The sequence below is a fragment of the Mobula birostris genome, chromosome 11 (assembly GCF_030028105.1).
Source record: "Mobula birostris isolate sMobBir1 chromosome 11, sMobBir1.hap1, whole genome shotgun sequence".
Taxonomy (NCBI): Eukaryota; Metazoa; Chordata; class Chondrichthyes; order Myliobatiformes; family Myliobatidae; genus Mobula; species Mobula birostris.
In genome coordinates this window covers 10,026,339-10,048,093 of record NC_092380.1, presented here as the reverse complement: position 1 = coordinate 10,048,093, position 21,755 = coordinate 10,026,339, and the positions used below count along the sequence as shown (strand labels likewise).

The 21,755-nt window shown below is 45.4% G+C and overlaps 1 protein-coding gene across 1 annotated transcript in view; it reads right to left on the bottom strand.

Moving 5' to 3' along the window:
• Positions 1-232: 232 nt before the first annotated feature.
• Positions 233-21,755, bottom strand: part of LOC140205400 (voltage-dependent calcium channel gamma-2 subunit) — a 211,716-nt gene continuing 190,193 nt past the window's right edge. Inside the window, exon 4 of the mRNA XM_072272991.1 lies at positions 233-765. Coding sequence (XP_072129092.1) covers positions 233-765 — 533 coding nt within the window. The remainder of the gene's footprint in view (positions 766-21,755) is intronic.

Sequence of the window (21,755 nt, the reverse complement as noted above, 5' to 3'; positions counted from 1 at the left end):
TCTCTGGTTGGAATTTAGGCCGGAGATCTTTCTCTCCACTCGTTTCTCTCTTAGTTTTCGATTTTAAAATCTTTTTTTTGACAAACTTTTTGCATTGTTTTTTTGCAATGGAATTCGGGTTTCATGCAATAACTTTTAATATTTTCATTAATCCATTTTTTTGTAAATTATTAATTTTCCTCTGTCTCTCTCTTTCTCTCTCTCTCTCTGTCTGTCCTTGTCATTCAGCTCTTTATACAGGTGTTGTTCTTCGGTTGACCGTGTTGGTATGCAAGGAATCCTTAATGTCTTTCTGGATGCAGTTATGGACCTGTAGGAAATTGTGGTCTCGCTCGGAGTTGTAAGTGGCAGTTGAGGTGGTGGTCTTCAGAGGGTCTCTCGTGAGGGTGTACATGGATATTTCTGTGGACGGCAGCGTGTTAAAGCCTTTGAGACCGACGGGAGAGGGGTCTCTGGAGTGGGAGGGCTCTGTGGAGCGGGAGCTCGATCGACTGCGCCGTCTGTAGCGGTATCGGTAACTGGGGATCCGAGTGATGGCAGAGGACTGGAGGTAATCCGTGGATCTTGTCCCTGCCCTGATCTGTTTGTGTCTGTCAATGAACATGTGAACCGCTAACACGCCCACCATCTCCGCGATGATGAAGGAGAGCGCTCCAAAGTAAAAAGACCACCCATAGGAGTAACTGTTCTTTTTTGAGTCGCTCTTTGCAGGATCTCCCGCGTTGGCTGATATGTACACGATGATGCCGATGATGTTACTCAAACCTGCGAAAGAACATGGGGGATGGGGGGGGGGTGGGGTTGGAAGAACAAAAGGACACCAGTTATTGATATTTGAGTGAAGGAAATGCAGTTTTCCGGGTTAGGGGGAGGGAAGGAAGAGAAGGTGGAGAGTGGAATTGTTGGGAAAGTAGCACCAATCGCAGACATCCCACCTCTCCCGGAAGTTCCGGGAGTGTCCCGCATATTAATAGTGGCTCCCTGGCACCCGCAAATTACATACAACATCACGGAAATCAATTTTTTTGAGAGCGAGCGAGAGAAAGGAAGAGAGAGTGCGAGAGCGACCACGAGAGAGAGAGAGTGAGAGCAAGCAAGCGAGAACACGCGAGCGACGAGAGAGAGAGAGCGTGAGCGCGCCGTGGCAGAGTGTTCCAAAAAAAGAAAATATAAAATGTGCGTCACCCCAGACTACACTAAAGTGTACCCCTGCCTAATAGGGGTCAAAATAATGACAGTGTTGCTCACTGCACTGTTTGCAACAGTGACTTTTCCATTGCCCGTGGTGAGTTAAGACTGGAAAAGACATGTTGAGGTGAGTTTAACAGGTGTCATTTGTTCATTACTATAGCTAACGTTATTTAAACTAGCTGGCTGGCTGCTCAGGAGCTACTCTATTGCAGACATCCCACCTCTCCCGGAAGTTCCAGAAGTCTCCCGCAAATTGATGGTGCTACCTCCCTGAAATGAGTTTTTGCAGGGTGGGATGTCTGCAATTGGCCTCCTAGTGCGAACTTTCCCATCTCTTCCCTTGGTTGAGGTCTCATTGTACACTGGAGGAAACAGGGAGTGCCACACTGGTTCAGAAGGAGCATCTCGCCAGTGCCTATTCCCTGAATTCCATCCCCTCGATGGCGCAGTACTTTAACAGGCCCTTCAGCTCACGGTGACCGTACCAAACGTGATGCCCAACTAAACCAGTCTCTTCTGCCTATACATGGTCCATTTCGCTCCACCCCCAGCAAGGTCCCACCCCCACCCCCGCTGCCTTATAAGACCATAAGATACAGGAGCAGAATTAGGCCATTTGGCTCATCGAGTCTGCTCCGCCATTTCATCATGGACGATCCATTTTCTCTCTCAGCCTTCTCCTTTATCCCTTCACACCCTGACCAGTCAAGAATCTATCCGCCTGTGCCTTAAATATACATAAAGACTTGGCCTCTGCAGCCGCCTTAGTGACGAAGGATTCCACTCCCTGGCTAAAGAAATGCCTTCTCATCTCCGTTCTAAATGGACGCCCCTCTGTTATCTCAGTCACTGCGCTGTAAGTATTTTAATCCACATTTTGTCATGCCGTTTGCATTGTGAATACACGCTGGCACCTACTGTGTGTACTTACGTACATTTTATTCCATATCCGTGCTTTAACCTCTAACTTTATTTTTGTATATAATTCTTTATTCTTCATATCATTGAATGTTTATTTATTTATTTGGAGATACAGTGTGGAATATGCCCTTCAGGCCCTTTGGGCTGCGTCGACCCAGTTCAACCCTAGCCTAATTGCGGGACAACTGACAGTGACCAATTAACTAACCAACCGGGATGTCTTTGGACTATGGGGGAGAACCGGAGCGTCCGGAGGGAACGCGCGCATTCCACGGGGAGGACGTACAGATGAGATGGGAACTGAACTCCGACCTCCGACGCTCCAAGCTGGAATGGTCTTGCGCTAACCACTACGTTTCCATGGTGCCCCGCGGTCCATTTTTGCTGCTTGTCGCGCCATAGTAAATTCTTAATACATGTAAGTATATATGGTGAATAAAGTTGATCCTTGATCATTTTAAAAAGTCTTGTCATCTGATTAGGCTGTGGGATCTTGCTGTGCACAGATAGGTGCCTGTGTTCCATTGGAGTATATTACTACACGGTAGATTTGGAGAGGATGTTTCCCATGGTGGGAGAGTCTAAGACCAGAGGACAAAGCCTCAGAATAGAGGGACGTCCATTTTAGAAACATAGAAAACCTACAGCACAATACAGGACCTTTGGCCCACAAAGCTGTGCCGAACATGTCCTTACCCTAGAAATCACCTAAGGTTACCCATAGCCCTGTCTTTTTTTGAGCTGCATGTACTTGTCCAGGAGTCTGTTTAAAGAACCTATCGTATCCACCTCCACCACCGTTGCCGGCAGCCCATTCCACGCACTCACCACTCTCTGCGTAAAAAGCTTACCCCTGACATCTCCTCTGTACCTACTCCCCAGCACCTTAAAACTGTGCCCTCTCGCGCTAGCCACTTCCAGCCCTGAACCGAGATGAGGAGGAATTTCTTTAGCCAGAGAGTGGTGAATCTGTGGAATTCGTTGCCGCAGGTGGCTGTGGAGGCCAAGTCACCGGGTGTATTTAAGGCAGAGGTTGATAGATTCTTGATTGGTCAGGAGGTGAAGGGATACGGGAGACGGCAGGAGATTGAGGCTGAGAGGGAAATGGATCAGCCGTGATGAAATGGCGGAGCAGACTTGATGGGCCAAATGGCCCAATTGTGCTCCTATAGTGAATGGTCTACATGCATTCTTTGTGAATATCCCTGCATCAAACACAGTTCTTTACAAGGTTCGTGTTTGTTGTTTCTTCCCCTGAGTTCTGTCCTAGGAGGTGAATATTAACCCTAAATGAGGCTCTCCGTTGGTCAGGGTCGACCATGGATATTGCATCATAGCTGTCAGTGTGATACCCAAATCAGTACGCAGGCCAGGGCAGCACGATATGAAGACCAAGCTGTTGCCCGTGCAACAGGCTCCCTCTCTCCACGCAGCTGATGAACCCACAGGAACGGCAGAGACCGATACGGTTCGGCACCAGCGGCGTCGCAGGAGTTGCCAGTCAGCGTTGAAATCAACGTAGGACTGCCTTAGGGACTCCAGCTCTGCATTGTTTCCTCGGGGTTTCGTCCCAAAACCTTCCCCAGGAGTGGGTATAGTCGCAGGGCAGCAGAGGTTTGAGTTTTCCTTCTCCCAGATGTGTTGCCAGCCGTGGCTGGCAAGTCACATCTGCTCGAAGCTAACGCACAGGTTTTAAGTACACACCCGTTAATGTAGAAAACAGTGCTCCCATAATGACACTATTCGCAGGTACTCTTTCTAAAATGTGACATGTTGTCCTCCTCCCTCCATAGATGTTGCCTGACTTGCTGAGTTCCTCCAGCACTTTGTATGCGTTTCTCTTCCTCCCCCTGCCTCCCACCCCTTTGCAAACAGTAACACTTGTGTGTAAACTTTGTAATTACCAGTACAATACTGTACTGGTGTGTCCTGATAAATATTGACATCCACCTGAGTGCATTTTGCAAATGCAGACACACCCTTCGTCCCTGCGCAAACACTGGCACACTTCAGGGAAACCCTGTGGATATTGATACGCACCTTATACCTTACACCCTTCTCTAAACAATGACTCTGAGGATTCCCTTCAGATTGTGACATGTCCCTGAGGACATCCCAAAAATACGTTTGCACACCGGTAAATCCCCGCAGAAGCTGACAATCTCCAAATTCCCCTGTAAACAGTGAGAATGTTCCAACAATCCTTGTAATTACTGACAAACCCATAGGGATCTGCTGTTAATACTGACACATCCTGGGTTCCCGATATAAATACTTGCACACACCCAGGTACTTTGCAAATACTGACACACAAAATGCTGGGAGAGCTCAGCAGGTCAGGCAGCATCTGTAGAAATGAATAAACAGTTGACGTTTTGGGCCGAGACCCTTCTTCAGGACTCCTGAAAGCATTAGCACATTAATCAAGATCCCTTGTAAATATTGACATAGTCGCCAAACCTTTTATACACACAAGTATTTTATTTAGAGATGCAGTGTGAAACACCCCCTAGCAACCCACCTATTTAACACTAGTCTAGTTACAGGACAATTTACAATGACCACTTGAACTACCAACTGGTAGGTCTTTGGACTGTGGGAGGAAACCGGAGCACCCGGAGGAAACCCACGCGGTCATGGGGAGAACGTACAAACTCCTTACGGGCAGTGGCAGGAATTGAACTCTGAACTCTGGTGCCCGTGGCTCCCCAGTACTCTCAGGGACCCCCTTTAAATACTGACACCCTTTTGGGGACCCACTATAAATACTGATATAATCCCAGCAATACCCTGTAAATACTGATTTGCCAACCACAACTGACGAGCCACATCTGCCTGAAGATAATGCACAGGTCTTAAATGATATCATATTGTTAAATAGGGGCCGTGCACAATTCTGATTTGATGGAGACAGCCGTGAGAGCACGGAGGAACATCTGGAGTGACTTCTGAAATGCCCGGTTTGCTGCTGCTGCTACTGTGCGATCGAGAATCTCCAGAGGGAAGGCCCCAAAATCCTTGGCTTTGCCTGCTGCTGGCAGCCGGGGCTGGGGTCGAAGCGTTTGGCAGAGATGGTGCTCGGTGCTCGGTGTCGGAGGGCTGGTCGGAGCTCGAAGTTTTCAGACGACTCAGAGTCGGACTGTGGTCGGGCATGGCAGGGAGAGTTTTCTTCCTTCTCCTGTCTGTGTGAGATGTGGGACTTTCGAGAGACTTTGAACTTTTTACCGTGCTAAATGGACTGTTCTTCATCAAGTTACGGTATTGCTTGCACTGTTGTAACTATATGTTATAATTATGTGGTCTTTGTCAGTTTTTCAGTCTTGGTCTGTCCTGTGCTTCTGTGATATCATACCGGAGGAATATTGTATCATTTATTAATGCATACATTACTAAATGACAATAAAAGAGGACTGAGTGTCCTCATAATCTAATCTAATCTAAATACACACCTGTTAACACAAAACAGTGCTCCCATGATGGTACAATTCATGGGGACCTCTTCTTAAAATGTTGGCTTCTGATGGTTTTAAAAGCCTCTACAAATACTAACATACTCCAATACTGACACTGTCCCTGAAACCTTTTATAAACACCAAAACACTCTTAGGAACCCCTTTTAAATACTGACACACTCCTAGGGGATCCCTTGTAAATACAAATACAATTCTGGGGAACCCCATAAATACTGACTCAGTCCCAGGAACTCTCTGTAAATACCAGCACACTAATGGGATCCCCTATAAATACTTTCACTCCAGTAAATACTGACACCCCCCCACGGGGATCTCCTGTATATACGCACAAACCGCAAACTTCTTGTAAATGGTAACGGATTCACTGAGACGTCTTGTAAATTCTGACACACTCCTGGGCTCTCACTTTAAATCCTGAAATACAACGTACAAATACTGATACACTCCTTGCAAACACTGATGCGATTCTGGAGAGATCCTCTAAGTACTGCCTCATGAATACGTAAACCCACAGGACTGTGTTTTTATTCCCTGGAAGTTCCTGGAATTGTGCATGTATCTACAGTGGAATTAGGAATAGGTAGTTAAAGGTAAAAGGTAAAGATTAGCTTTCTTTGTCACATGTACATCAAAGCTTGGTATGTCACCAAAGACACTCCACTCACAAATTTCTGCAGCCGTACCGTGGAAAGCATTCTGACGGGCTGCATCAGCTTCTGGTATGGGGGGTGGGGGGGGGAGAGGGAGCTATTGCACAGGATCGAAAGAAGCCGCCGAGAGTTGTAGCCAGCTTCATCCTGGGAACTAGCCTCCGCAGTATCCAGGACATCTTCAAGGAACGATGCCTCGAAAAGGTGACATCCATCATCTCCCAGGACATGCCATCTTCTCATTACTACCATCAGGGAGGAGGTACAGGAGCCTGAAGACACACACTCAACAATTCAGGAACAGCTTCTTCCCCTCTGCCATCGGATTTCTGAATGAACATTGAATCCTTGAACACTACCTCAATACTTCTTTATTTCTATTTTTGCACTACTTATTTAATTTAATTATTAAGCATATATACATACATACAGACACATATTAGATTATGAAGACATGCAGTCCTCTTTTATTGCCATTTAATAATGCATTCATTAAGAAATATACAATATTTCCTCCGGTGTGATATCACAAAACACAGGACAGACCAAGACTGAAAAACTAACAAAGCCACATAATTATAACATATAGTTACAACAGTGCAACAGTACCATAACTTGATGAAGAACAGTCCATGGCACAGTAAAAAAGTTCAAAGTCTCTCAAAAGTCCCACATCTCACGCAGACGGGAGAAGGAAGAAAAACTCTCCCTGCCATGCTCGACCACAGTCCGACTCTGAGTTGTCCAAAAACTTCAAGCCTCCGATCAGCTCTCCAACACCGAGTACCAAGCACCATCTCTAACTGAATGATTCGACCTCAATCTCGGTCGCCAACGGCAGGCAGAGCCGGGGATTTTGAGGCCTTCCCTCCGGAAGATTCTCGATCGCCCAGTAACAACAGCAGCGAACCTCCGTTTCAGAAATTTCTCCAGATGTTCCTCTGTGCTTTCATGTCTGTCTCCATCAAATCAGAATTGTCCACGGCCCCTACTTAACGGATACAATATCATTTTCACCGGAGGGCTGCGCACGTGCGGCGCGCTGCTATCTCTTCCTTCCCTTGTATGTATGTATATATATATACATACATACAGACACATATATACTGTATGTATGTATGTATGTTGTGAAATTTGTTGTTTGGCAGTAGCAGTACAATGCAGTACATAATAATGAAATTGTGAATTACAATTTTCAATTGTGTAATTCACAGATTTTATTGTTATATATTGCATTGTACTGCTGCCGCCAAACAACAAATTTCACGACATATGCCAGTGATATTAAACCAGATTCTGATTCAGACATATAGTGAAGTGCGTTGTTTGCATCAGTTTAAATTAGCGAAGATTGCGTAGTCTGCAAGTGTGGCTATGCTTCTGGCAGCGGTATAGCGTGCCCACAACTCATTGCCCTCTGGAATGTGGGAGGAAACTGGGGCACCTGGAGGAAACCCACACAGTTACCGAGCGAACATGCGATCTCCTTACAGGCAGCGGCGGGAATTGAACCCGATCTTACAACTGGCGGCATAAAGCATTGCGCTAACCATGCTTCCTCACCGCCGCCCCCCCCCCCCCCACCGCCACACACACATAGTTATTCTCAGGAACCCCTGGAAGTCTGCTGGTATACACAAGATGTACCGGTGTGCACCAGGATCTCCGAGAGTTTATCACCATCTACAAGGAGACCAGGATCTCTAAGAGTTTATCACCATCTACAAGGATACCAGGATCTCTGAGAGTTCATCACTATTTACAAGGAGACCAGGATCTCTAAGAGTTTATCACTATCTACAAGGAGACCAGGATCTCTGAGAGTTTATCACTATCTACAAGGAGACCAGGATCTCTGAGAGTTCATCACTAATTACAAGGAGACCAGGATCTCTGAGGGTTTATCAATATTTACAAGGAGACCCTGTTTGTGGATCATTATTTTCAGGGACTCCTGGAGAACTTGTCAGCTTTTACAGTGGGACCCTGGGAGAATGCCAGTAATATAAGGAGTTTCTAGTACTGTGTCAGTGTTTGTAATACTGACACACCCATGGGGGAATGTGAATATGTCAATATTTATAGCCAGTTACTGGGAACATATCTGTATTCTCTGAACCTTCTTTCTGATAAAGACACAGTCCCAAGTACCCCTATAGAGCCTGACACACTTCCAGCACTTCCTGTTAAAACTAACAAACTCCGCAGTCCCCTTGGAAGATTCCGCAGATGTTGGAAATCCAGAGGAACACGCACAGACTGCTGGAGGAACCCAGCAGTCAGGCAGCACCTATGGAGAGGAACAAAAGGCTGACGTTTCAGCCGAGACCCTTCACCAGGAGTTCCTGGAAGTCTGCTGGACATGCCCTGTTCTCATTGCTACCATCAAGAAGGAGGTACAGGAGCCTGAAGTCACACACTCAGTGATTCAGGAACAGCTTCTTCCCCTCCGCCATCTGAGTTCTGAATGGACATTGAACCCATGAACATTACCTCACTACTTTTTTTTGAATTTTTATTTTTGCACTACTTCTTTAATTGAACTATTATATATATATACTTTCTGTAATTCACCATTTTTAATCTATTATTGTGAATTGCATTTCCATGTGTCACCAGCAGGGAGGCGCTACATGAGGCTTGCTGTCGGGCAGGCTATCTACTGGCAGGGAGAGACTTGCATGTTCAGCTCTCCTTTTTGCAAGGCTGCTAGTCAGCGGTGGAAGCTGAAAGTGAGAGCGACAAGCACTACCCACTACACTACCACACTAGACACGTCACATCAACCATTTTGACAGTACAGAGGACGGGGAGGAGGTCTGGCCCCTGCACACATAGCACACAGGCCAGCCGGTGTGTGGACACACCCTGGCGCTCACGAACCAGATCCCCAGCTAGGGGTAAATAGCCCCACTGCCTTGTAGGCAACCTCAGGAGAGACAAGTAAACCCAGACAGCAAATCTGGAGCAGAGCCCCTAAGGCGGCTGGATGTCATTGAACATCCTTCCAGCAGCTCCTGCAGCCAAGCTGGTGCCAAACATATTGCTTCATAAGCTTTCCTTTGGACTACACCGGTGAGGCTGAGAGGGGGATCTTGATGACTGGGCATCTCAGGATCTCCATATCTTCTGCCCAGGCTTGTGATGATAACCATCACCCATTGTCCTTCGAGAATGCATTGCATTGTACTGCTACTGCAAAGTTAACTAATTTCATGACATTTGCCGGTGATCTTAAACCTGATTGTGATTCTGAAGGTATTCCTGTGTACACCAGGATCTCCAAGAGTACATATATCACTATTTGCAAGGAGACTCTATGGATCATAGTTTTGAGGGACCCCTTATCAAATTGATTTACTCATGAGGATATCATATGAACTTCAAGCAGAACAGAGCTTGTAACTGGAGTCATATATACCCAGGACAGAGTCACATTTAGAAGCAGACTCAGGCCCTTCAGCCCACTAAGTCTGCGGTAGTCATCAACCTACCCATTCACACCAATTCTAACATTAATCCTAATTGATTCTATTATTGCCCCAACTTTCCCATCAGCCCTCCTCAAACTCTCCTAGACATTAGGGGCAATTTACTAATTAGGCTGCCAAAACTGGAGAACCCCAGGAAAACTCACGCAGTCACGAGGCAAACAGACAGCGCCCGAGGCCGGGATCGAACCAGGGTCTCCAGTGCTCTGAGGAAGTGGCCCTACCAGCTACGCCACCGTGCATTCTGACAACAGACTCTGAAGAAAATATGGCTGTCGCTTTAAATATTGACACTGCCAGTGCTCCTTGTAAATATTTCACATGTCCGAGGCCCCACTGTAAATATTGACACAACTCTAAATACAGACACGAGCTGGGGCTTTTCTCTTCGGAGCAGAGGAGGATGAGAGGTGACTTAATAGAAGAGTTCATGATGATAAGAACTATAGATAGAGTGGACAGCCAGCACTTCTTTCCCGGCGTGGAAATGGCTAATAAGAGGGGGCATAATTTTAAGGTGATTGGAGGAAATTAGGTGGCGGAATGTCCAGGTAAGTTTTTTCCCACAGAGAGTGGTGGATGCGTGGCATGAATTGTTGGTAGAGGCAGTCACATTAGGGATATTTAAGCAACTCTTAGGCACATGGATGAAATAAATATGGAGGGCTCTGTGGGAGGGAAGCGTTAGATTGATCTTGGAGTCTGTTAAAGGATAGCACAACATTGCGGGCCGAAGGGCTTGTATTGTACTGTATTGTGCCATACTGTTGTATGTTCTATCTTCCAATTCCTTGAGTCTGCCTGTAAATCATTCATTATCATCATTAGGTGCCACTTCCTATGACGTGGGCAGGCATGATCTCCATGACCCTGATGGTTCTTGGTAAATTTTTCTACCAAAGTGGTTTACCATTGCCTTCTTCTGGGCAGTGACTCTACAAGACGGGTGACCCCAGCCATTATCAATACTCTTCAGAGATTGTCTGCCTGGTGTCAGTGGTCGCATTACCAGGACTTGTGATATGTCCCAGCTGCTCATGTGACCATCCACCACCTGCTCCCATGGGGTCACGTGACCCTGATCGTGGGGGGGGGGGCGGTTAAGCAGGTGCCACACCTTGTCCAAGGGTGAACTGCAGGCTAGCGGAGGGAGGGAGCGCCTTACACCTCCTTTGGTACTGCCTGTAGATACACTTTGTAAACACTGGGGACTCACTGTAACTATTGACAGCTTCCAGGGATCCTTACAAACTAATACATTCCAGCTTCTCGTGACACAAGTTAAATACGAACATACACTTGGGGTCACTCTGTATATACTGATGCACTTTCAGGGATTCTTTTATATTCTGACACATTTTCAGGAATCTCCTGTTAATCTTCTAGCAAACACCCCAGGGATTCTCCGTATAGACCAGGGGTTCCCAACCTTTTTAATGCCATGGACCCCAGTTTGGGAATGCCTGGTATATCCTGACTCACTTAGAGCGACCCAAGTGTCCACTGAGGTTGGGTAGGGACTACAACTAGAGGGCATGGGTTAAGGGTAAAAGGTGAAAAGCTTACGGGGAACCAGAGGGGAAAATTCTTCACTCAGAGGGTTGTGAGAGTGTGGAATGAGCTGCCAGCACAAGTGGTGCTTGTGAGCTCAATTTCAATGCTTAAGAGAAGTTAGGATAGGTTCATGGATGGGAGGGTATTGTGGGCTATGGTCCTTGTGCAGGTCAATGGGAGTAGGCAGTTTAGTCGGTTCAGTATGGACTAGATGGGCCGAAGGGCCTGTTTCTGTGCTATACTTTTCTATGACTCTGTGGCCCCTGTATGCATTTCTACAAACCCAGGTTACCTGTAAGGAAGCACTCCGGCGACTCTACTTTGCCAGAAGTTTGAAGAGTTTTGATGTGATATCAAAGTCTTATAAACTTACAAAGTTGAGCGCTTGCATCGCAGCCTGGTACGAAGGATCCGATACACAGGATCGCAAGGGACAGCAGACTGCTATAGACTCAGTCACCTTCATCACAGGCACAACCCTCCCAGCCATGGAGGGCACCTCCAGGAGGCGGTGCCTCAAAGCCGTGGCGTCCATCACCAAGAACTATCCAGGACATGCCCTCTAGTCACTACGATCATCAGGCAGGAAGTACAGGAGCCTGAAGACCCACGCGCAATGATAAAGGAACAGATTCTTCCCCTCTGCCCTCAGATGTCCGAATGGTCCATGAGTCCGTACAGTCCGTACACTGCTCTTCTTGTTTTTGCAAATATTTATTTTTACAATTTATTGCGCACCCAGCCAACAGACATTTCATCCCTCTTCCCTCCGGGAGAAGGTTCAGGAGCTTTGAAGTCTCATACGGCCAGATTTGGGAACAGCTTCTTTCCAACTGTGATAAGACTGCTGAACGGATCCTGACCCGGATCTGGGCCGTACCCTCCAAATATCCGGACCTGCCTCTCGGAGTTTTTGCACTACCTTACTTTCCATTTTCTATTTTCTATTCATGATTTATAATTTAAATTTTTAATATTTACTAATTTAAACTATTTTTAATATTTATAATATTTAATATTTGTAATCCAGGGAGTGTGAAGTGCAGAATCAAATATTGCTGTGATGATTGTATGTTCTAGTAACAACTGTATGGTGACAATAAAGTATAAAGTATTAATTTTATGTGTTTGCTCTGTATTGCTACAGCAAAACCACAAATTCCATGTCATCTAACTCAGTGATAATAAATCAGATTCTGTAAATACCTACAAACGCCCTGGGAGTCCATGTAAGTGCTGATTCAGCCCAAAGAAATCTAAGAACATTGACCCCGGAATATTATTCTCAGAATCAGAATCAAGTTTAATATCACTGGCATATGTCATGAATTGTGTTGTTTTGCGGCAACAGTACAGTGCAATACATAATAATAGAGAAAAACACACAAATTACAGTAAGTATATATTAAATTTAAGTAAGTAGTGTAAAATAAAAAGTGGTGAGTTCATGAGTTCAATGTCCATTCGGAAATCGGGCGGCAGAGGGGAAGAAGCTCCTGAATTTCAGGCTTCTGGACCTCCTCCCTGATGGCAGGAATGAGACGCCTCTTTGAGGCATCGCTCCTTGAAGATGTTCTGGATACTACGGAGGCTCGTGGCCATGATGAAGCTGACTGAGTTTACAACTTTCTGCAGCTTACTTCGATCCCGTGCAGCAGATCCCCCACCCCCCACCACCCATAGCAGACGGTGACGCAGCCATGTAGGAAGCCGTGAGTGTCTTTAGTGACGTACCAAATCTCCCAGTAGCCAAACAATGTAGACTAACAGTGACAAACGCTTGTGGGTACCATAAGCACTGATGCAATCTCATGAATCCCCTATAAATACCAAATCACCCCCAGTGTCTCTTTAGACAATAGACAATAGGTGCAGGACTAGGCCATTCAGCCCTTTGAGCTAGCACCACCATTCACTGTGATCATGGCTGATCATCCACAATCAGTACCCTGTTCCTGCCTTCTCCCCATATCCCTTCACTCCGCTATCTTTAAGAGCTCTATCTAACTCTTTTTTGAAAGAATCCAGAGAATTGGCCTCCATTGCCTTCTGAGGCAGAGCATTCCACAGAACCACAACCCTCTGTGTGAAAAAGTCTTCCCTCAACTCTGTTCTAAATTGTCTACCCCTTATTCTTAAACCGTGGCCTCTGGTTCTGGACTCCCCCAACATCGAGAACATGTTTCCTGCCTCTAGCGTGTTCAATCCCTTAATAATCTTATATGTTTCAATCAGATCCCCTCTCATCCTTCTAAATTCTAGTGTATACAAGCCCAGTCGCTCCAATCTTTCAACATATGACAGTCCCGCCATCCCAGGAATTAACCTCGTGAACCTACGCTGCACTCCCTCAATAGCTAGACACCGTCCCTCCTACCTTACAGTGGTCCCAGTAGCCAAGAAGAATGGATCTGTCCGGATCTCTGGTGATTTTAAGGTCACCATCAACCCAATACTGAAAATAGATCAATGCTCTGTGCTCAAGACAGAGGACATTTTTGCAAATCCTTCAGGAGAGAAGCACTTTAGGAAACTGGACTTTTCTAAGGCCTATCTACAGATGGAGGTGGAAGAAGAGTCCAAAGTGTTTCTCACCATAACCACTCACAAAGGACTTTATTGCTAAATAGGCTTATTTTTAGAGTAGCATCTTCACCTGTACTCTGGGAGAAAGCGATGGACCAGGTGCCGCAAAGCTGTCCAGGCACAGTGCTACCTGAATGACATCAAAATTACCACTAAGGAAGACAAGAATTATTTCCAAAATCTCATGACAGTGTTAAAAAGATGAGAAGATTATGGGCTCAGAGCACAATGCAACAAGCGTGAATTCTTTAAACCAAGCATCACTTACTGCGGTCACACCATTGACACACACGATTTACACAAGTGTACTGAGAAAATTCAAGCCGTATTGGATGCCCCAAGCCCAAGGACATGTCACAATTGTGGTCTTTTTTAGGATTTGTCAATTACTACAACAGATTCCTGCCAAACCTTGCTACTGTGCTCCACCCGTTGAACTCACTACTACAGATCGGGAAGAAATAGCATTGTACAAAGTAGTGTGAGGCAGCTTTCAAAAAGGTAAAGGAAATGGTGATGTCAGATACTGTACTCAAACATTATGATCCACACAGTCCAGTGAAGCTGGCCTGTGATGTCTCACCTTATGGTATAGGTGCCGTCATATCGCATGTGATGAGTGATGGAAGTGAATGCCCCATAGACTTTGCATTACGTGGCCTTACCACTGCAGAGAAAAATTAGGCACAGGTTTGCAGAAGGTCCTTGAGTCTGGTTTGGGGTGTAAACCGTTTCAACCAGTACTTGTATGGGAGAGCGTTTACCCTCATTACTGATCATCAACCACTAGTGTCCATTTTCAATCCACAAATGGCCTTCCACTAACAGCAGCAGCACAAATGCAGGGATGGGCTCTGTTTTTTTGGAGAACACAATTACAAAGCCGAGTTCAAGAGAACAACTAATCAAGAAAAGCTGATGGATTGCCCCGTTTATCCTTGGAAAAGGACATACCTGAAAAACTTACAAAAGAGGACACTCGTCTGAAGGTATCCTCCCAAATACTGCAGAGATGATACAAAAGGAAACCAGAAAAGACCCCACATTGTCTCAGATCTACATGGCCACCCAGAATAGCTGGAATGTGCAACAACAACTTCGGTTCCACCATTTTTTACCAGGGCCGAGATGAATTTGCCCTTGGTGGTGCCTGCCTTCCAAGCCGAGAGCTGAAGTGTTGGAGGAGCTACACGCTGGTCATCTAGGCATGGTCAAAATGAAAGCCTTGGCTCAGAGCTTCGTCTGGTGGCCCGGCATAGATCAGCAGATTGCTATGCTCTGTACGGGGTGCCAACACATCCAGAAGATGCCAAGAGCATCTTGGAGAGGAAAGAAGAAAGGAAAAGAAAGGTGTCCTGAGCTGTCAGAACCTCTTCCTACAGTCCCAAGGGTCAACTCTTACAACCACCATGGAAAAGGCCCCAGAAATGGAGATTGTTTCATGGTCATAAGTCTTTCCAGCCTAGCAGTGCGACCCGCCCCCTTGTTGGAAAAGATGTTATCCCACAACAGTAAGAAATCCTCCATAGAGATTAAATCTTAGGCCTGAATGTGACAATTTAAAACTTACAATGCTGTGGATGCTTATATAGTAGTTGTGTTATATAGTACAATAAGTAGGGATGTATTCTATATTGAGTTGGAGTTTATAGCTAAGCAGGGAGGACTGTTGCGTATTTAGTATTTCAGTAATAATCTAAATAAATAATTTGATCATGCATTATTTTTTGTTTACATAATGCATTGCAAGTTATATGTAAAAGGACGTGAATGGTATACGTCATCACGTCACCGCGTCATACGTGCATGTGTCACTTAAAGTAAAAATGAAGTTAGACATGTATTATGGACTGTGTGTTTTCCTTTCAATCAGGTTTATATTTTGGAATTACAAAACATACCTGCCAGTATAAAGAGGTGCAGGAAAGGGCTGGAATAAGAGGTAGAAAGCTCTACCACTTCCCTTCATTTTTTGATGCTGCCATCTCCAATTTATATTTCAGTTCAGGTGAAATGGATGTTTCTCTCCACAGATGCCTGACCTACTGAGTCCCTCCAGAATTTTGTTTGATACTTATGGTAATAACTTTTATCTTCCACTAAAATGGTGGTGTGCTTGGTTGCAGCAGCCACTCTGGGACCAACAAGTAGCGCAAATGTGTGTCTTAAATGTTTGTTTTGTGATTGCCAAGACCCTGGTGGATGTTGGGATTACAAAATACTGCAAGTCCGGTTCGTTGGTTCATTGGAGAGACTGATGGCGCGGGATCTGCGTGGTCTTGGTTGTTGTACGGACCAGGCCCTCATAGTGTAGTGTTGCCTGTTACAGCCACCCAGAGGAGGAGGAACTGGAAGTGATGTGGGAGAGAACAGAGGGGTGGCATGCGTGCTTGTGTCTTTGCTGGGTTGGGGGCTGCCACCTGCAGGCCAGCTCTCCCACCGGGCTACTCTCATTGGTAACTTACAATACCTTCCAATAACTTTCCCACTACTGATGTCAGATTTACTGGCCTATAATTTCCCAGCTTATTTTTAGAGCCTTTCTTAAACAACGGAGCAGAATGAGCTATCCTCTAATCCTACGACACTTCATTAGTTACTAAAACATTTGAAATATCTCTGCTAGAGTCCCTGCAATTTCTGCATTAGCCTCCTACCAGGTCTAAGGGAACACCTTTGCCTGCCATGGGGAGTTATCCACTCTAATTTGTCTTAAAGCTGTGAACATTTCCTCCTCTGTAATCTGTATACGGTCCCTGAACTCACAGCTGTTTTGCCTCACTTTTATAGGCACTGTGTCGATCTCCTGAGTAAGTTCAGAGGCAAAAAAATCTGTTTAAGATCTTCCCCATCTCTTTCAGTTCCACGCATAGATTATCACTCTGACCTTCAAGAGGACCAGTCCTGTCTATTGCGATACTTTTGCTCTGTAGAAGCCTTTGGGATTCTCCTTCACCTTGACTGCTAGAGCAATCTCATGCCTTCTTTTAGCCCTCCTGATTTCCTTCTTAAGTGTTCTCTTGCATTTCTTATACTCTTCAAGTACTTCGTTTGTTCCTGTCTGCCTATTCTTGCTACGTACCTCTTTCTTCTTTTTAACCGGGGCCTCAATATCTGTTGAAAACCAAGGTTTGTTGTATATATTAAAAAAAAAACATTTAAAGTGCCACACTGTTTTCAGGTTGTTTAAAACTTTCTTGCTCAGAATGTTGGCTGGTCCGCACCTGCTGTTATAAAAAATTGGAGAGAATATTGACTTTTGGCTGCTCACCCTACAATGAAGAATGCTGTAAACTTGATCTGATGTCCCTAAAACCGTCACCTATGAGGCAACGGACCAGCTGGGAATCTCATTCTCATTCATAGAACCTGCTGTCTGTTCCCCTACTTTCATAGAAATAGAAATTTACGGCACATTGTAAGCCGTTCGGCCCACAATGTTATGCCAACCATATAACCTACTCTAGAAACTGCCTAGAATTTCCCTAGTGCATAGCCCTCTATTTTTCTAAGCTCCATGTACCTCTTAAAAGACCCTACTGTACCCGCTTCCACCACCGCCACCGGCAGTGCATTCCACGTGCCCACCACTCTCTGTGTGAAAAACTTACCCCTGACATCGCCTCGGTACCTATTTCCAAGCACATTAAAACTATGCCCCCTCGTAATAACCATTTCAGCCCTGGGACAAAGCCTGTGGCTACCCACATGATCAATGCCTTTCATCATCTTGTACACCCCGATCGCATCACCTCTCATCCTCCATCGCTCCAAGGAGAAAAGGCCAAGTACTCTCAACCTATTCTCATAAGGCATGCTCTCCAATCCAGGCAACATCCTTGTAAATCTCCTCTGCACTCTCTCTATATTTTCCACATCCTTTCCTATAGTGAGGTGACCAGAACTGAACATCGGACTGGAAGTGGGGTCTGACCAAGGTCTTACATTACCTCACGGTTCTTGAACTCAATCTCATGGTTGACGAATGCCAACACACTATACACCTTCTTAACAACACAGCCAACCTGCACAGCAGCTTTGAGTGTCCCATCGACATAGACCTCAAGATCTCACAGATCCTCCACAATGTACTTTCACTACAGCTTGGCACTGTGAACCTTCTTCAAATTCTGACCCCTTCTCAGAATCAGGTTCATTATCACTGATATACTTTCTGTTGTGAAATTTGCTGTTTTGCAAGAACAGTACAGTGCAATACATAAAATATACTATAAGTTACAATAAGATATATATACACTCACACATAAGATAAGTAGTGTAAAAAGAGAGAGCAAAAATAGTGAGGTAGTGTTCATGGGTTCACTGTCTGTTTGGAAATCCGATGGTGGAGGGGAAGAAGCTGTTCAAAATGTTGAGTGTGTGTCTTCGGGCTCCTGTGCCTCCTCCCTGATAATGAGAGCAGAGCATGTCTTGGGTGATGAGGGTTCTTGATGATGGATAATGCCTTTCTGACGCATCGCCTTTTGAAGATCAAGTCGTCAAGTCAAGTCGCTTTTTATTGTCATTTCGACCATAAACTGCTGGTACAGTCCACAGTAAAAACAAAACAATGTTCTTCCAGGACCATGGTGCTACATGAAACAACACAAAACTACACTAGACTAAGTGAAACAACACAAGGCTACACTAGACTACGTAAGACAACACAAAAACTACACTAGTCTACAGACCTACACAGGACTACATAATGAGCACAAAACAGTGCAGGGCAGCACAATAAATAATAAACAAGACAATAGGCACAGTAGAGGACAAATTACAATATCAATAATAAATGATGTAGATGTCAGTCTAGTCTCTGGATATTAAGGAGTCTGATGGTTTGGGAGAAGAAACTGTTGCCCAGTCCGGTCGTGAGAGCCTGAATGCTTTGGTACCTTTTGCCAGATGGCAGGAGGGAGAAGAGTTTGTATGAGGGGTGCATGGGGTCTTTCACAATGCTGTTGGCTTTACGGGTGCAGCGTGCAGTGTAAATGTCTGTAATGGCGGGAAGAGAGACCCCGATGATCTTCTCAGCTGGCCTCACTATCCGCTGCTGGGTCTTGCGATCCGAGACGGTGCAATTCCCGAACCAGGCAGTGATGCAGCTGCTCAGGATGCTCTCAATACAACCTCTGTAGAATGTGGTGAGGATGGGAGGGTGGGATGTCCTCGGTGCTGGGGAGGTTAGTGCCCATGATGGAGCTGGCTGAGTTTACAACCCTTTGCAGCTTCTACTGACGCTGGGCAGTGGCCCCTCCATACCGGACGGTGATGCATGCAGTTTGAGTGCCTCCACAGTACATCTGTAGAAGATTGCTACAGTCTTAGGTGACATACCAAATCTTCTCAAACTCCTAATGAAAGATAGCCACTGCATCAAAATATTGGGCTCAGGAACTCTTGACATAACTGGAAGTTCCATAATCACTCTTTTTAAATATTAATAGACTCCGGCATGCTGCAAACACCTGACAAAATTCATCACCCTCCCTAGATCAAATGACAAATCCTGGATCCCGATGTAAATATATTCTGTGCCTGAGCACTCTGTTTACAAAGAAATGCTCTTAAAGATCCTCTAAAATGAAGACAGACAACGGGGAACACCAGTGGACTCCTTCGAGACACCAAGTGGATTCACAGGGACCTCTTAAAATATGCACATTTTCCCAGCAACCACTTGTAAATACTGACACACCCACCGCCCCGCCCCAGCAACTCTTGTGAATACCCTCAAGGTTCTCTGTAAATATTTACTCACAACCCAGGCCACTCTGAAATCACGCAAGGACACGTAAAGGCAGCTTCACAGAGATCCCCTTGCAAATACTGATTCATACCCAGGGAACCCTGTAAACACTGACGTACAACTGGGTCCCCCCCCCCCCCCCCCGTAAACACTGGCGTACTCACTGGGACCCCTTACAAATTCTGATACACTTACTGGGTCCCTATAAATACTGATGCATTCCCAGGAACTCCTGTAAATACTGACATGCTCCCAGACTCCCCTATAAATAGTGACACATTCACCGGGACCCCCCTGTAAATACTGACAAATTCCCATGGAACCCCTGTAAATACTGACACACTCCCAGAATCCCCTGTAAACAGTGATGCACTCCCAGAATCCCCTATAAACAGGGACACACTCGACAGGACCCCCTGTAAATACTGACGCACTCCCCGGGACCCCCTGTAAATACTGACACACTCCCAGAATCCCCTATAAACACTGACATACTTCCAGGATCCCCTGTAAGTACTGACACACTTGCTGGGATCCCTGTAAATACTGACAACACTCCAAGGGACTCCCTGTGTCTACTGTACCAACATGCTTGTCGGGACTTCTGGGGTACAGGGTAGCATAGTGGTTAGCCCAACGCTTTACAGTACCAGCGACCCCGGTTCAATTCCCGCCGCTGCCTGTAAGGAGTTTGTACGTTCTCCCTGTGACCGCGTGGGTTTCCTCCGGGTGCCCTAGTTTCCTCCCACAGTCCAAAGGCGTACTGTGAATCATTGTAAATTGCCCCGTGATTAGGCTAGGATTAAATAGGGGGTTGCAGGCTGCCTCGGCTCAAAGGGTCCAAAGGGCGAACTGTATCTCTATAAGTAAATAATTAAACCTGTAAAGACCAGCCCACAATCCCCTTGAGTCATTTGGAAACTTAATACATCCCAGAGTAAAATCATTCAAGAGATGTTTAAAAATACTTTGCAATGAAAGTGAAATGAGTATTGAAGTGTTTACTGGCAGGTATGGAGTGTGACTCAAGGCATCAATGACTGCAGCATCACCTGCCTTCTGTTCACAAGTGAGTAACAGCATCATCAATTACTGGGAAAGGATTAGGAGTCGTTAAACACACTCTTAATCACATACTTTCCTTGCACGAGCCAAGCGCTTTTATTGATGAATTAACAAACTTCAAGTGATTCATGATTCTAGCACAGTAAACCATCATTCATACGGAAAGCGGGATTCCTCCTGGCAAATACTGATTGCCCAACTAGCAGCATTAAAAGCGATGATCATCTTCTTTAAAAAACGGAGAAATGTTCAAATGGCAAAATAGTTCAACCATGGCTGACAGGAGAAGTTAAAGAGAATGCAGAAGCTAAAGAAAGGGCATACAACAAAGGAAAAAGTTAGTGGAAAGATAGAGGATTGGAAAGCTTTTAAAAATCTACATAGAGCAACTAAAAGAATCCTTTGGAGGGAAAAGATGAAATATGAAAGCAAGCTAGCAAACAATATAGAGGAGGACAGAAAAAACTTTTTCAAGTATATAAAAAATAAGTGGATATAGGACTGCTAGAAAATGACAGCAGAGAAATCGTAGCAGGGGACAAGTAGATAGCAGATGAACTAAATGAGTATTTTGCATCAGTCGTCACTGTGGAAGACACTAGCAGTGTGCTTGGTGTTGAAGGGTGTGAGGGAAGGGAAATGAGTGCAGTTACTATTACAAGGGAGAAGGTGCTCAAAAAGCTGAAAGACCTAAAAGTGCATAAGCCTCCTGGATCAGATGACCTGCAACCTAGGGTTCTGAAAGAGGTAGCGGTAGAGACTGAGGAGACATTAGGAATAATCTCTCAAGAATCACTGGACTCTGACATGGTTCCGGAGGACTGGAAAATTGCAAATATCACTCCACTCTTCAAGAAAGGAGGGAGGCAGCAGAAAGGAAATTATAGAGCAGTTAGCCTGACCTCAGTGGTTGGAAAGATGTTGGAGTCAACTGTTGAGGATGAGATTATGGAGTACTTGGTGACACAGGACAAGCTAGGACAAAGTCAGCATGGTTTCCTTAAGATTACAAATAGGATGGATAAAGGGGATGCAGTGGATGTTGTATATTTGGATTTTGACAAGGTGCCAC